Consider the following 15710-nt stretch of genomic DNA (forward strand, 5'->3'; position numbering starts at 1 on the left):
AAGGAGTTACATCTACAACAACTGAATAAAATATACAAGCTAAGTAACAGGAAATAGATTTTTGTGTTTGGAATTGCAGAAAGAAGTGAGTGGGTGGGTGTTGAACTGCATCAGACATTATTAGTATTTACAGAGACTAAAATATTAAAATAGCACAAGTATTACTGCAAAATGAATAAAAGTAATTTATTATGGGACTCACCAAGACAAGATGATGTCTGAAATATAAATAGCAGTAGATGTCCTCGTCCACAGTTGGAAGAAGCAAGGGTGCGGAGCAATACGAATATATCACAGAAAATATATCTATGAGAGAGATGGGCTGGATATGCCCTCTTCTTGTACATGCATGCTCTTTTTTCTGTTCGATTCCCGGCGGGGTAGGGGATTTTCACCTGCCTAGAGATGACTGAGTGTTTGTGTTGTCCTCATCATTTCGTCATCATTCATGCAAGTGGCAAAATTAGACAGAGAGAAGTTGGAAATTTGTACGGGTGATGATAACCGCACAGTTGAGTGCCCCACAATCCAATCATCATCATCATCATCATTTTTCTGGTGAGAAACAGCTTCCTTGGAATTGTATTTCATTATTCTTTAATTTCTTGCCATATTACCTCTATATAAAAATGTTACGTCACAGGACACAAAAAAGGTTATAGTCTAACTTTCATTGTGTATAAGATAGCATACGCTACAATGTCTTTTGATGGAGGACTAATTGTGAACTAATTCTTCTAAAATTGGCCAGTACATTATATATCCTTGGATTTACTATGTGACAGTAAGAAAAATATAAGGCATTTTTTGTGAAAGTTGTGTATGCATTAACTAGAATAAAGAAACTTAGTGCAATGAAGCATGGTATCTGACATTTATGATTACTATAAGCAGTATCATCAAACTGCAGAGCTATCCAAGCTAGAATATTAATTGAAAATATTATCTTAAAAGGTTGTGTAAGTAGAGCTGGGGTGGGGGATGAGCTTTTCACTAATAATAAAGAAAGTCTCAGTTAAAATATTAGTAACTACTCCATACATCTACAGAATACTAACTGAACAGCCCTGTATATATTTTACATGAATGTGATGTCTGGAATGCAAGTGCAAATATTTGGCACAAATATATTTCAGATTAATCTTTATGCATAACCAATCCATTGACTTAGTCTGGTAGCAAGGCATAAAATATGAAGGTAATGGAAGCCCAATTTAAAATTCAAATACATAATATTCACAATTTATGAAGGGTTACAAATTATATAATACTGAACACCACTCGATAATCTACAAATAATAAATGCAACATCAACAAAATAAATGGCTGCCCTTAATGGAGTTTCGGATTCTAGTAGCACAATGGATTGCAACTTCATTATTAGTAAAAATCATTATTTCACTTACAACGGAAAACAAAGAACAGTTTTCTTTGCAATGCCATTATGTTTTTTATGCCTTGCAGATATATGGTAACCTACTATAAAATGACGTATCTTCTTTCAACAAAAAGCTGCTTGAGACAAAATTTTGCATATTCCCAGCCATTTATTGCTAATGCTAATATTATAAAACACTGCATTTATATCCAACTTAGATGGTATGAAAAATCAAGCAATTCAGTTATAAAGAATATTTATCTATCTATGTTGTGACAATATACATAATAATATATAAGATACATGATAAGAAAAATGATATACCACCACATATACATTCAGCATTTGACAATTGATAACAATAAAAGTGCTTCATATTTCTCTTTATACATATATAAATATTTGAAAAAATTTAAACAACTTTTACAGAAGGCTCTCACGAAGTGGTTTCTGTGATCATGAGTGCTGATATTATGCCATCAACAGCCAACATATGAAAATTATTGCAACCCAAAGGAACACTTTCGACAGAAACTGCTCCTCTTCAAACTGGGGTGTTCCACGAGGAGCTAGAAAATACAAAGGAACAAATGCAATTACAAATAAAAATTTACAGCTTTACTACATGCATTAAGACAACTACACAAATATTTACCTAATTTTACTTTACTTTATTAATGTCTTTGAATGAAATGCTAATGAGTTTTCTAATGCCACAGTAATTCCTACTAAAAAGAAGTCACTAAAAGACGAAAATTGTGTGCTCACACAAAGGTTCAGGTTCAGGTCTTAGCCTGTCAAGCAATTTTAATGTGTCACAAAGTGCACATTCCAAGGCAGAGTGGTCTATGAAGAGTTACAATTTTGATACTTTTTTCCAAGTTATCCCCCCCCCCCCCTTTTTAGGGGGAAGATGGTGGCACTCTTATGCTGATATCTTTGTAAATCCATCTCTCTGTCATATTTTGTGCAATGTCACTGAAATTTTGCACACTATATAAGTATCCAATATGCTTTAAATAATTTTTACGGAATTGTTAGTAGAATTTTAATGCTGTGAGAGAATTTTGAATTTTTTGTTACATTATTATTTTAAGTAACACTTTTTCGTTATTTCCAGGCAAATTTTTTTATGGTAAAGTAATCTAAAATAATAAATGTACAATTAAGTGCAGTAATATTCTGGTAAATTATTTTCTATGATATTTTGGATTTTAACATTTTTTTAAGGACATATTTTCCATATAATATCAACCATAAAATTGATTATTATGTCCAGATTAAAATTTTGTTCCTCTTAAATATTGCTTCCATGTAAAAGAATAGGTGTGCCACATTTCAACAAAATCCTTCCAATAATTTCCGATATGTGTGTTCTTGAAAGGAGAAAAACTTACGTTGCAGAAAAATCATTTTAAAGTTTGGATGAAGTATTTAAAATTTTTAAAATCATACCTTAGCTAAAACTACCCATGTCCATATTCCAGTTCTTCTTCATCATCATCATCATCATCATCATCATCATCATCCCCTGTAGCTCTTTTAACTCCTCTGCTCCTTTGCCTAACAATTTTTTCTATATTCTCTACTGAAATATCCACCTTCACGATCCATTGCTCATCGATGATCCACAGTATCTGCTCAGTGAAGACTCCAGGTGTAAAGCCTAACTTGCTGAGGGTGTGAAGTCTTGCCACATTCCCATCATTAACACTGCTGCAGCTTCCAAAGCAGAAATCTTTACTACCAAATAGGAAAAAAACACAGTCTTTGGACATCTCTTCCAAATAAACTTTGAAATTGAAACTTTCATTTTAGTTCTCTGTTTTGCCATGCAAACGTTTTTCTAGCAGTTCTGGTGAAGCCAGTCCTTGTAAAGTTGGTTTAAAAGTGATTGCAACCTCCAAGGGAAGGTTATTTTTATGGCTGTAAGCTTTCCCATTTTCCTTGCTTTTCAGAAATTTGCACCATTAACTAGAACACAGGCCATGTTGTGGTATAGTGTCTCTTGACAAATAATGAAACCAAATAGCACATACGAACTTCCTCATACTTTCCAAATCAGTGAGGTTATTTCAAATTACAGCAGCATAATAGACTTGCAGAATGTCAGTTCTCTTCTTTGTTAGTCTGTTTTTACCTCCCAATGGCTTCCCATCCTTTAGTAGCTTGCCTTTATTGTCTGCAAAAAGCCATCTGAGACGTCCACCCATCTTCTTCTGAATATGGTCTAAGCACTCCAGATTTTTAATAGTGCAACGATTTCTGTAGGGCTGACTTTTAACTACATTCTAGCAAGCTCTAGAGTCTCCAGCTCCTAAATATTGTGTGTATCTTACACCATACTTTCGCGAAGACCTATGGAAAATAATTTTCATACCAACAGCTTCTATACCACCACTGGAGCCTACATTAATTCCTGCTACAAACAGCTTTGTGAGCTTCTTGTCATTCTGTTTCTTTACCTGCATCATTACGTTTCTTGTGCAAGGAACATGCAGAACAATATTTAGACACAGCCTGTAAGTCTACCACTTTTTCAGTGTAATTCATGTTGACTGCTGAAACTCCATGCAGTGAAGTATGCTCCCCTTCATTCCGGAACCATCACAGGAAACAGCTACCGTATTAACTCGAATCTAAGCCGCACTTTTTTTCCTGTTTTTGTAATAAAAAAACCACCTGTGGCTTAGAATCGAGTGCAAAGTAAGCGGAAGTTCTGAAAAATGTTGGTAGGTGCTGCCACAACTAACTTCTGCCGTCGAATATATGTAGCGCTACACAGGCATGCTTTGCAGGCACAAAGTTAAATACTGGCGCCAAAACCTCTGGGTCAGTAAACAAAATGAAAAAGGGTGGAAGGCGAGCTTTTTTTCTCCGCCTCGAGTTTCGACCACTGCATTTCCATGCATTATCCAACGAAGTAAATACAAATACCGAATTGTTCATCTTCGAATGTCACAGCATTTCAATGTACTACGAAAATCCGACTAGCAAGACAGTTTGGGATGTTTATCAATATGGCCAACTTGTCGTTCTGAATTTTTTCCTACCTGTGAGAAGAGATGGTTGCTAATACGAACTTTTATGAATTGTGAATCACATGCAGTATTCTCTTCACCATAAGTATAATACAAATATAAACATTCTACCATGTATTCTTTCGTGTTTGCTGCTATCTCATTTAAATCTTGTCTGCCTAATAAACTATGAAACTAGAGTGAGACAACAGCAAACGCGGAAGAATATACATATCATGTCATGTTTATATTCGTATTATTCTTATGCCTAATAGTGACATAGTCAGAAATGAAGCACGGCAATTGACTAGACTTTTAAATCTAAGATGACTAATTTCTGTGCAGAATGTAATGTACTAAAGAGGCGTCTGCAAAGATTTTCAAATGGAGAAAAATTTTCGCTAAACTCTCATTCACAGGAAACAGCTACCGTATTAACTCGAATCTAAGCCGCACTTTTTTTCCTGTTTTTGTAATAAAAAAACCACCTGTGGCTTAGAATCGAGTGCAAAGTAAGCGGAAGTTCTGAAAAATGTTGGTAGGTGCTGCCACAACTAACTTCTGCCGTCGAATATATGTAGCGCTACACAGGCATGCTTTGCAGGCACAAAGTTAAATACTGGCGCCAAAACCTCTGGGTCAGTAAACAAAATGAAAAAGGGTGGAAGGCGAGCTTTTTTTCTCCGCCTCGAGTTTCGACCACTGCATTTCCATGCATTATCCAACGAAGTAAATACAAATACCGAATTGTTCATCTTCGAATGTCACAGCATTTCAATGTACTACGAAAATCCGACTAGCAAGACAGTTTGGGATGTTTATCAATATGGCCAACTTGTCGTTCTGAATTTTTTCCTACCTGTGAGAAGAGATGGTTGCTAATACGAACTTTTATGAATTGTGAATCACATGCAGTATTCTCTTCACCATAAGTATAATACAAATATAAACATTCTACCATGTATTCTTTCGTGTTTGCTGCTATCTCATTTAAATCTTGTCTGCCTAATAAACTATGAAACTAGAGTGAGACAACAGCAAACGCGGAAGAATATACATATCATGTCATGTTTATATTCGTATTATTCTTATGCCTAATAGTGACATAGTCAGAAATGAAGCACGGCAATTGACTAGACTTTTAAATCTAAGATGACTAATTTCTGTGCAGAATGTAATGTACTAAAGAGGCGTCTGCAAAGATTTTCAAATGGAGAAAAATTTTCGCTAAACTCTCATTCAGCACATCTTCTAACATACGCAGTCTTATTATTTGGTTCTTGTTGATCATTATCAAAGAAAGCAGCAGTGTAGGTAACAACAAATAGTCTTTTGCAATTGTTTCGCTTATGAGACAATTCCTCTCTCTCTCTCTCTTTTTAAGCGGTAGTAGCATGCACAAAAGCAAGCCATGCGGTGAGCGGCGACAGGCCGTAAACACTCATTATCAGAATGCGACAAACAATGCATGACACAGTACAGTAATGCATTTTCAGAATAGAGTGTAAACACCTATAACAAAGAGAACGGCACTTATTGGATCAAAGAAAAATAATCAATCAATTCAAACCAGACGAAGCACGTGAAAAAGGAAGGGTATCCGAATAAATACGGACGGAGCACTTGACGCATAGCAATGGCTACATGGTAAAGCTTAACTGCTAAGCTTACGACTCCAACCAAACTACTGTAGCTGTATTGTCATTCATTCGACTTAAATTATGTCTCATATTACAATGGACCAACTTTGTTTCGATTTGGAGGTGCGGCCTAAAACTTTTCTCTCCTCTTCAATTTCGAGTCTCAAATTTCAGGTGTGGCTTAGATTAGGGAATTTTTTTTTCCCTTGATTTAGAGTCTCATTTTTCAGGTGCAGCTTAGATTCGAGTGCGGCTTAGATTCGAGTAAATACAGTATATCTATGACATTAGTTGCATCACAGTTTTCTTGAATTGTTCCCTGGGCTGCCATTTTCATGTTCTCTTCACTTACTTCTGCAACTGCAATGAGGAGAGTAGTGTACATTGCAGTAAATTTTAGGGGACAACCAGGCACATTTATAACACCACATAAAAGGTTTATACCATCTGTTCCAATCCCTATACATCTTCGCCCATAAATAAATCTCATATTGGCTTCATAATTCTATTACTGGCCTTTGATGTCTTGAATGGTGTGTTGGCATCACAGTTTCGATATAAAATGTGCTATGTGCAAACTAAACTTTCTCTCTTTCCACCATCCACAAAAAGAGCACTTGCAGGTTTAAGTGCCTCTGCCCACAATTCTGAAACCTGTATTTCTGTCATGACTTGTTTCTTCTGACACATTACTTTTCCCAGGTTTTTGTTTGGATGCACTTCATCAGTTATTCACTTTACATAGTAAATATATATAGACTTTCTATATTTTTTTAATACTTTACCAGGTCCTTTGCACTGTAAAAACTGATCAATATATTCAACTTTGCACAAAGAATGACACAATAAATCCAATTTCACTCTAATTCCACTGCTTACAGCTTTATTTTTTAACACAATCTGTAGTTTAAATTTCAAAGAAGAAAAATTGGAATAATAATCTCAATTATATTTACTTTCAAATAAGCAAATATAAAAAATTGTGAGTTTTTTCATGATTTCTGCCACTGTCTCCCTCTTTTTTTTTCCCCTTTCCCCCCCAGGGCCCCCATGCACGCACGCGCGCGCGCGCGCGCACCCACACACACACACACACACACACACACACACACACACACACACACCCCTGGTGTATACTTGAGGGGGGGCTCCTGAGAGAGAGAGAGAGAGAGAGAGAGAGAGAGAGAGAGAGATTGGTTGCTTAAAAATTAACAGAGTTAACAGTGAGTTCGTTAAGTTCCTCGCTCAAGAAAATTCTTCTGCAGTTAATGAGGTCTGCCAGAAATTTGGATGAATTATAGACGTGATGTAGGAGTGGTAAAATTGATGTCCTAAAAGCAATATTGGTGCTACAGCTGAGAAATAATTGGAAGAGAAGTAAAAGTACATGATCTGGGCTAGTACATAGTTCAAGGCAGCAAGAGAAGCCCTACCCATGTGACCCCCATGCGAAGCCAATTTTGGGTGAAGACAGTTACAGTGTGAAGATTGCCTTCTGGCAGGGAGATTCGTAAAGCCCTGTTTATACCAAAGCGAACATGAGTATGCACAGGTGAACGTGCATTCACTTGCAATGTGCATCCCATATTTACTATGTAATGTCTGTTGATGTGCTGGAGTATTATGTATAGACACTGCCAACTGGCAATACTTTTGTGATGAGGATTAGGATACCACAAACACCTGTGGGGTCTGTACTCTTCAACTAAAAGAAAAACAGTATCATGTAGCCACTCCTTCGCTCTGAAATCTCTCAACAAAATACTATATCACAACAGTTTGCACGAAAAAAACTTTACACTGTGGAAAAGCAAGTGTCTATTATCGAAGATTGTGCCGAATCGGTGAGGATGTGAACTTCCTTTGATAGTTTGTCCGGAAACCAAGAACAACTGAATCACAAGTGAACACATGCAAATGCAACCTGCACACAATACAATGTCATGCACATGCGTTCACACCAGAGTGAATGCGCAGTCATTTGTGTGTGCTTTGGTGTGAACAGGGCTTCAGAGTAAAAGTGAGAAGGCTAAAAATGTAATGGATATCTGTTGGACTGACAACAATAAAATAAGGTGAGAGAAGTAATCAGGTCAGTGGGTAGATGGGGCAAGGCAACTGTCCCCAGGGCTTTACACACGATGAGGGCCATCCTTCTCACAGTTTTGTCCCTCCTTCCCCCATCTGTAACAGTGAAAGCGATGACGAGGGGAATAGCATCCACTATTCAGCAGAGTGCTACCCCTAAAACAGAAAATAGGGTGTAGCAGGAAAAAATAGGCTCAATGTATCCCCAGGCAGTTAAAACAGAGTAAAAGAGGGGCAGTTGGAAAAGGAAGTAGCGTCAATGGTCTGCCAGACACAGCATGTATTGAAAGATGCCCCAACCCCAACCATCCTCCTGTCCCTGCCCCGAAAATAATTTCAAATGCTATATCTGAGAATAAAAACAACTTCCTCAGAGAAAATGGAAAACAAGTTCACCACCTGCTCTGGTGTAACGAAAGTGCTGGCACAAAGATGAAGAAGGCAGGAGCAGAGAAGGCTGTGAGATGGCATCAGCCAACAGCCCGCTGACTAGGATCACACCATGACAAGATCAGCCTCCTGAGGAAGAGAACATAAGTGCCGCTCCTGCAAGCCTTGGCGGGGCAGTAGTAGACAGGCACTACAAGACCCAGCATTAGAAGAGGTCATAGAAGAGTGTCATCCCAAGTTTTATACTGAGACTTTTGCCATATATCAATTGCTTACATGGACATTGTATATAGCAAAGGACATTTATTATTTGCATGTGGCCTATTGCTTGCTTCATGTTCTTCTAAACCAAAGTTAAGCATTGTCCATCCACTTTATTGTAATAAAAACCATTAATGTGATTTGCTTTAACTGTTGTATCAATCCAAGTCCCACATACTGTTCCTGCGTTGTTCCTTGGCTCATGAAATCCTTCCTAACAGCCTTACCATCAAATTACCCATCTCTGATTGTCACCCCTCCTTCCACAATGGCCTCCACCTGTTCAGATTCCAGCAATCCTTAGTCCTCACCAACATAGTCCTGCAAAACCATATCAACCAAGCCCAATCCTCCTTGAAGTACCTTCTCTCCATCCGCAAAATTCTCATGCTATGTAATCCCAAATTCCTGGAACCCATAAGACACAGTGAAACTCTTGCCCTGCAGGAACTTGAGCAACATGCACAATGCCACCTCAAAAAGCTCTCCATCCTGCTCACTTCCTATTCTAACCTCGGAGTACCACTGCCCACCACCTCTATAACAACTGCCAAACCTCCCCCATGTCCCCTCACAGGCGACAAGCCCTGTCTTGCAGACCTACTACACTTACCCCACCCTCCAAAACTCCCTCCCACCACCTCACAGAACCCAGAACCTAAACAGACCCGCAACACACTCATGAACCTTTCCTCCAGAAGCCTTAGTCCCACAGAAAAATCAGTCCTTTCCAAAGCCCTCACCTTTTGTCCCACTCCCAAATTCAATCATGTAGGACTAGTCAAAGACCTTCTCTCCTTCTCCTAGTTCCTACAGTGGAAAAACTTTTTCGCCACCAACCCAACCAATCAGACTCAATCAAAGACCACCACTGAACCTTGCATAACTCAGTGCACTCCTTTATCCAACCATGATCTCCCCCCCCCCCCCCCTGCCTCCATACCACCCTCTGTCAACTTTCCAGAATTTCTTAACCTCGAACCTTGCCTCACCATCATTCCCCAAATCCCTCAACATGCAAATTAATCTTACATCCGCAGAAAGAGCCGCAGTCCACCATCTAAAAACTGATCCCAACCTTATAATCCTACCTGCAGACAAAGGCTCCACCACCGTTGTTTTGAACTACAAGTATTATGTGGCAGAAGGACTCCATCAGCTGTCAGATACTTCCACCTACAAACCTTGCCACAGTGACCCCATTCCAGTAAGCCAGCAGGATCTCCGGTCACTACTAAAATCCTTAGGCCCATCCCAGAACCTCTCCGCAGAGTCCATCTCTCTACTTACCCTTACCACTTCCAGCACTCCCACCTTCTACATGCTTCCTAAAATTCATAAATCCACCACCCAGGATGCCCCATTGTGGCCGCTTACTGTGCGCCCATTGAGAGAATCTTTGCTCTCGTAGACCAACACCTTCAACCTATTACCCGGAACCCATCTTCCTATAGAAAAGATACCAACCATTTCCTCCACTGACTCTCCACAGTTCCTGTTCCTTTACAACACAGTGCCCTGCTTGTCTCTATTGATGCCAACTCCCTGTACACATTCCTAATGCCCATGGCCTTACTGCTATCAAACACCACCTTTAGACGCTCTATGGATTCCAAACCAACAACCTCCTAGTCGCCATGACCAACTATATCCTCAACCACAAACACTTCTCCATTTAAGGCATTAACGACAAACAAATTCGGGGTACGGCTATGGGCACCCGCATGGCACCATCCTATGCCAACCTATTCAAGGGCCACCTAGAGGAATTCTTCCTAAAAACCCAGAATCCTAAACCCCTCACCTGGTTCAGATTTATTGATGACATCTTTGCTATCAGAACTGAAGGTGAGGTCACCTTACTCACATTCCTCCAGAACTTCAACAACTTCTTCCCCATTTGTTTCACCTGGTCCTACACAACCCAGCAAGCCACCTTCCAAGATGCTGACCTCCACCTCAGAGATGGCTACATCAGTACCTCCGTCCATATTAAACCTACTAACCACCAGCAATCCCTCGACTTTGACAGTTGCCACCCATTCCATACCAAGAAGTCCCTTCCATACAGCCTAGCCACCTGTGGTCATCGCATCTGCAGTGACGAGCAGTCCCTCTCAAAATATACCGAGAGTCTCACTGAAGCCTTCACTCGCCATAATTATCCTCCCAACCTTGTACAAAAAACAGATCTCTTATGCCTTGTCTTTCCAGTCTCCCACCACCTACAAAAGTCCCACAGTCAGGCCACAGAAGAGCATTCCCCTCGTAACTCAGTACCATCCGGGACTGGAGCAACTGAATTACATTCTACATTCTCTGCCAGGGTTTAGATTACCTCTCGCCGTGCCCTGAAATGAGAAATGTCCTGCCCACTGTCCTTCCCACCCCTCCTACAATGGTATTCGGCTGTCCATTGAACCTACACAATATACTCGTCCATCCTTACACAACCTCTGCTCCCAATCCCTTGCCTCATGGCTCATACTCCAGTAACAGACCTAGATGCAAGACCTGTCCCATGCATCTTCCTACCACCACCTACTCCAGTCCAGTCACTAACACCATCTATCCCATCAAAAGCAGGGCTACATGTGAAACCAGTCATGTGATATACAAGCAAAGCTGCAACCACTGTGCTGCATTCTATATAGGCATGACTATCAACAAGTTGTCTGTCCGCATGAATGGCCACCGACAAATTGTGGCCAAAAAAGAAGTGGACCACATGTTGTTGAACATGCTGCCAAACATGATATCCCTCATCTCAATGACTGCTTCACAGCCTGTGCCATATGGATCCTTCCCACCACCACCAGATTTTCTGAATTGCGCAGGTGGGAACTTTCCCCGCAATACATCCTATGTTCCCGTAACCCTCCTGGCCTCAACCTTCGTTGGTCACTGTCCTCACTCATCCAGCCCCCTCCCTGCTCCCATTCCAGCACTACACAGCTATCATTTCACCGCCACACCCAGTCTTTTAATTTCTCTCCTTTCTGCTACTTACCCCCCCCCCCCTTCCCAACCTTCTCTCCTGCCCTCCGTCTAAACTGCAGCACTTCACTGTCTGCCACCCCCACCATATCCCTCCCCCTCCATACTCCAGCCTTCTCCTTACCCCCACCCAGTCGGCACTCCCCTCATGCACTGGTGCTGCTGCTTGCAGTGTGGTTTCAGCTGTCTCAGACTGCAGACATGTATGCAAGTTGCATTTACGTGAGTGTGTGTGCGCGTATGTGTATGTGTGTCTATTGCTGACGAAGTCCTTAATGGCTGAAAGCTGTAATTGTGTGAATCTTTTTGTTGTGCCTATCACGACTCAGCATCTCCCCTGTATGGTGAGTAGCAACTTTCCTTCTCTAATATTGTTACATTCCATCATGGATTTTCCATTGTTTGATATATTCAGATCCTTGAGACAGTCCGCAACCCCTATCCCGAATGCCTGGATTGCACGGGGCTGATTCCTGAACAGCCACTCAAAGTTGTGGTGGGCTGCTGCACTAATTATCAAGAACTGAGGCAATGCTGAAATTTTCAAGGCTTGTCGGGCCAGAAACAGGTGCTACCAAATCCAGAGTGTTGGTTCACCAGCCTCTGCGCACAAACTCTGAACTGGGATGATCCACAATGCTCCAGTCGATATCCAAATTCCTCATGGTGGACAGTGTCTAACATCTTGAAGGAAAAAATATGGGCTGATCCATTAACCACACTAATGTAACCTGACAAATGCCCTCTAAAACTGCAGGAGGCATGATTTGTTAGTTTAACTAGTCTTTTCACTGTGGCATATCAAATTATTCAGCGATTTGAAGCCCTCACCTGCAGGTCTTTCAGGAGCCAGGCTAATTTCGAGTCAAATAGTAGGTCCCCGAATGTTATCCTTAAAATGTAAAATACTGCCCCCACTGTGAGCTCTGGTTGGCTAAAACTTCAACAAGCATGGTTAAAATTGACACACGTAGTCTCCTCTGATGAGAACCTAAAACCAGTTTTACTGGCTGGCCAAACTTCCATTCTCCTGATGGTCAACTGTAGCTGCCTCAGTGTTATCGTAAAACCAAAAGAACAGAAGAAGATTGTGAAGTCATCCACAAACAAAGATCCACGATCATTGTAGAGGGTTCCTGACAGTGCAGGAGATGCCACTGATAGCTGTTGTAAGTAGTGTGGCATTTGGTACACTGCCTTGGGGGACTCCATTCTCCTGAACATAGACCAGGTATCACCAATGCGATATTGAAAGCAATAGTCCTTGAGGAATGTCTGGGTAAGACATGGCAGATGTTGACTTAGTACTGGAAAGGCAGATATTATCTGGACAGATGAAATGCTTGATAAATTCAACCACTGGAGCAAATAGTAACTGAGGCTGACAGCACGTTGGTGCACTGAAGTCACCCATGAGGAAGAATGCGCGAGGGAGTGCCCAGAAGAGTTCTACGAGGAGGAGTTTAGTGGTTAACATCCTGTCAGCAATGAGGTCATTAGAGATGGCGCACAAGTTTGGAGCTGGGAAGGACGGAGAAGGAAATCGGCCATGCCATTTCCTGCCATTTGCCTTAATCGATTTAGGGAAATTGTGAAAAAACCAAATCTGGATGGCTGGACACAAGTTTGAACTGTCGTCCTCCTGAATGTGAGTCCAGTATGCTAACCACTGCATGACCTCACTTGCTCAGAAGAGTTTTGTCAGTGCATCTACATCCAACGGATTATAAGGTAGAAGACATAAAGAACACACGGTGATTTTAACTGGTGTGAAAAATTGTACTGCAACTGCTTGTATGGCCATGGTACGAGCAGAGAGGGAGAGGAGTCTCATCTGTCACTGATGGAAACAGCCACTCCACCCTTAGCCCTGTCTCCAGGAATATCTTCCTCCATTTAGGGTGTGGTACCTTAATGCATGTGTGTTGGAGAATTTAAAATAAGTTTCTTGCAAGTACATATAAAATTGCCTTAATTCTTTTAAATCTAAAGTCCCTGTGGGAGCCACTGATTAGCGTTAGTTGCAGCTCTCCAGTTCTTCTATGTGGATATCAGTGTCCTCAACTGTAAAATCACCAACAGAAAGGGACAGTGCTCGTCAATCCAATGGTTTTGCCACTATTGCTTTCAATTTTGAACAACCTTTTGTGTGAGTTTTTCCTTACTCATGGCTGGAGTTGCTTGCATGGATGGAGTTGGCAGCTTAGTGGACCTCTGATGATGTGCAGTGGTATCTGGCTGAGGTTTCAAGTCCAACGTTGACAGATTCTGAATAATTTTGGGTTCCAATGTAGCTTCTCCCTCTTAGGTGCCCTAGTAAGTGCATGTACCATACATGAATCACTGGTCTGGGTTTGCGTGGAGCCACCACGTTGGTGCCTGACATTTTAAGGGATGATGCAGAAGAAGCAGCGAACACTGCAGGTTGCAGAGCTTTGAAAGCTTTCTCATCTTCATCGTGGTGTATACATCTCAAAACTTTCAACTCTTAAATTTTCCTTTCCTTATTAAAAACCCTATACTACCTACCTGCTCTACACTGTAGATCTTTGGAGCAATTTGTACACTTTGAGCACACCCCTGTATCATATGTTATGGTCCAAATAAAATTTACACAAATTATCGATTCAAAATTCTGATCTTATGCTAATTATCAAAACTGATGAAACAAATTTTCCCCTGCAAAACTTTATTATTCAGATTATTCAGCTTGTTTCTCTGGTCAAAATGAACGAATTAGTTTTGTCGCAAATAATGAAAAACAAAAGATACAGCAATTAAAAAAAAAAAAAAAAAATTCATACATCTAGTCATACACAACAATCTGATGCACTAATAGGTAATGAAGGAAACACAACTTTCAAATTAAAGAGCTATTTTCCTCTTTTCAGCAACGAATTTACATTAGACCAAAGTCAACTAGTTCAAAATATATTATTAATTAAAGATTTCACACGGTCCATACATTCATTGCCAATTACAGCCAAACTACTGTAAATCTACAGGATTACCATTATATACAAAGAAAATGTAATGACAAACTCAATAAATAATAAAATATGAATGTTCTGATCTACTGAATTTACAAACTATTTTAAATTAACAAAAATTGCACAATATTATGGAGGATAGGCCAACTCTTGTGCCATTTCAGTCAATCTGTTGTTTTGGTCATGCTGCTCTTAATCTTCATTTAGTACAGCTCCAGTCTAGCTTTGTAGCCCAGCCTTTGGAATTGTTTGTGTCTGCGATCCATTCATTTAAATTAGGCTGAGAGAACATATTTTATAGTTATGAGCAGTAGATATCAAAATGTGTGTGTGTTTTGATTCAGTTGAATAATACACTGAAGTGCCAAAGAAACTGGAATAGGCATGCATATTCAAATACAGAGAGATGTAAACAGACAGAATACAGCGCTGCGGCAGCAATGCCTATGTAAGAGATTTAAGTGAGTTTGAATGTGGTGTTATAGTTGGCAAATGAGCAATGGGACACAGCATCTCCGAAGTGACGAAGTGGGGATTTTCCCATACGACCGTTTGGGAATATCAGGAATCCGGTACAACAAGAATGGGACCAACAATGACTGAAGAGAATTGTTCAACTTCACAGAAGTGCAATCCTTCTGCAAACTGCTGCAGATTTCAATGCTGAGCCATCAACAAGTGTCAGCGTGTCAACAATTCAATGAAACATCATCGATATGAGCTTTTGGAGCTGAAGCCCATTCGTGTACTCTTGATGACTGCATGATACAAAGCTTTACGCCTCACCCGGGCCTGTCAACACCGACATTGGGCTTTTAATGACTGGAAACATGTTGGCTGGTCGGACAAGTCTTTTCAAATTGGATCGAGCAGATGGATGTGTATGGGTACGGAGACAGCCTCAAGAATCCATGGACCCTGCATGTCAGCAGGAGCTGTTCAAGCT

The 15710-nt window shown here is 40.4% G+C and overlaps 1 protein-coding gene across 2 annotated transcripts in view; it reads right to left on the bottom strand.

The window, feature by feature from the left end:
- Window positions 1-1617: 1617 nt before the first annotated feature.
- LOC126179290 (E3 ubiquitin-protein ligase RNF185-like) overlaps window positions 1618-15710 on the bottom strand; it is an 80530-nt gene continuing 66437 nt past the window's right edge. For both annotated transcript variants that reach the window (XM_049924597.1, XM_049924598.1), the window contains exon 7: window positions 1618-1947. In XM_049924597.1, coding sequence (XP_049780554.1) covers window positions 1850-1947 — 98 coding nt within the window. In that variant the 3' untranslated portion in view covers window positions 1618-1849. The remainder of the gene's footprint in view (window positions 1948-15710) is intronic.

This window comes from Schistocerca cancellata, chromosome 1 (assembly GCF_023864275.1).
Source record: "Schistocerca cancellata isolate TAMUIC-IGC-003103 chromosome 1, iqSchCanc2.1, whole genome shotgun sequence".
NCBI classification, from domain to species: Eukaryota; Metazoa; Arthropoda; class Insecta; order Orthoptera; family Acrididae; genus Schistocerca; species Schistocerca cancellata.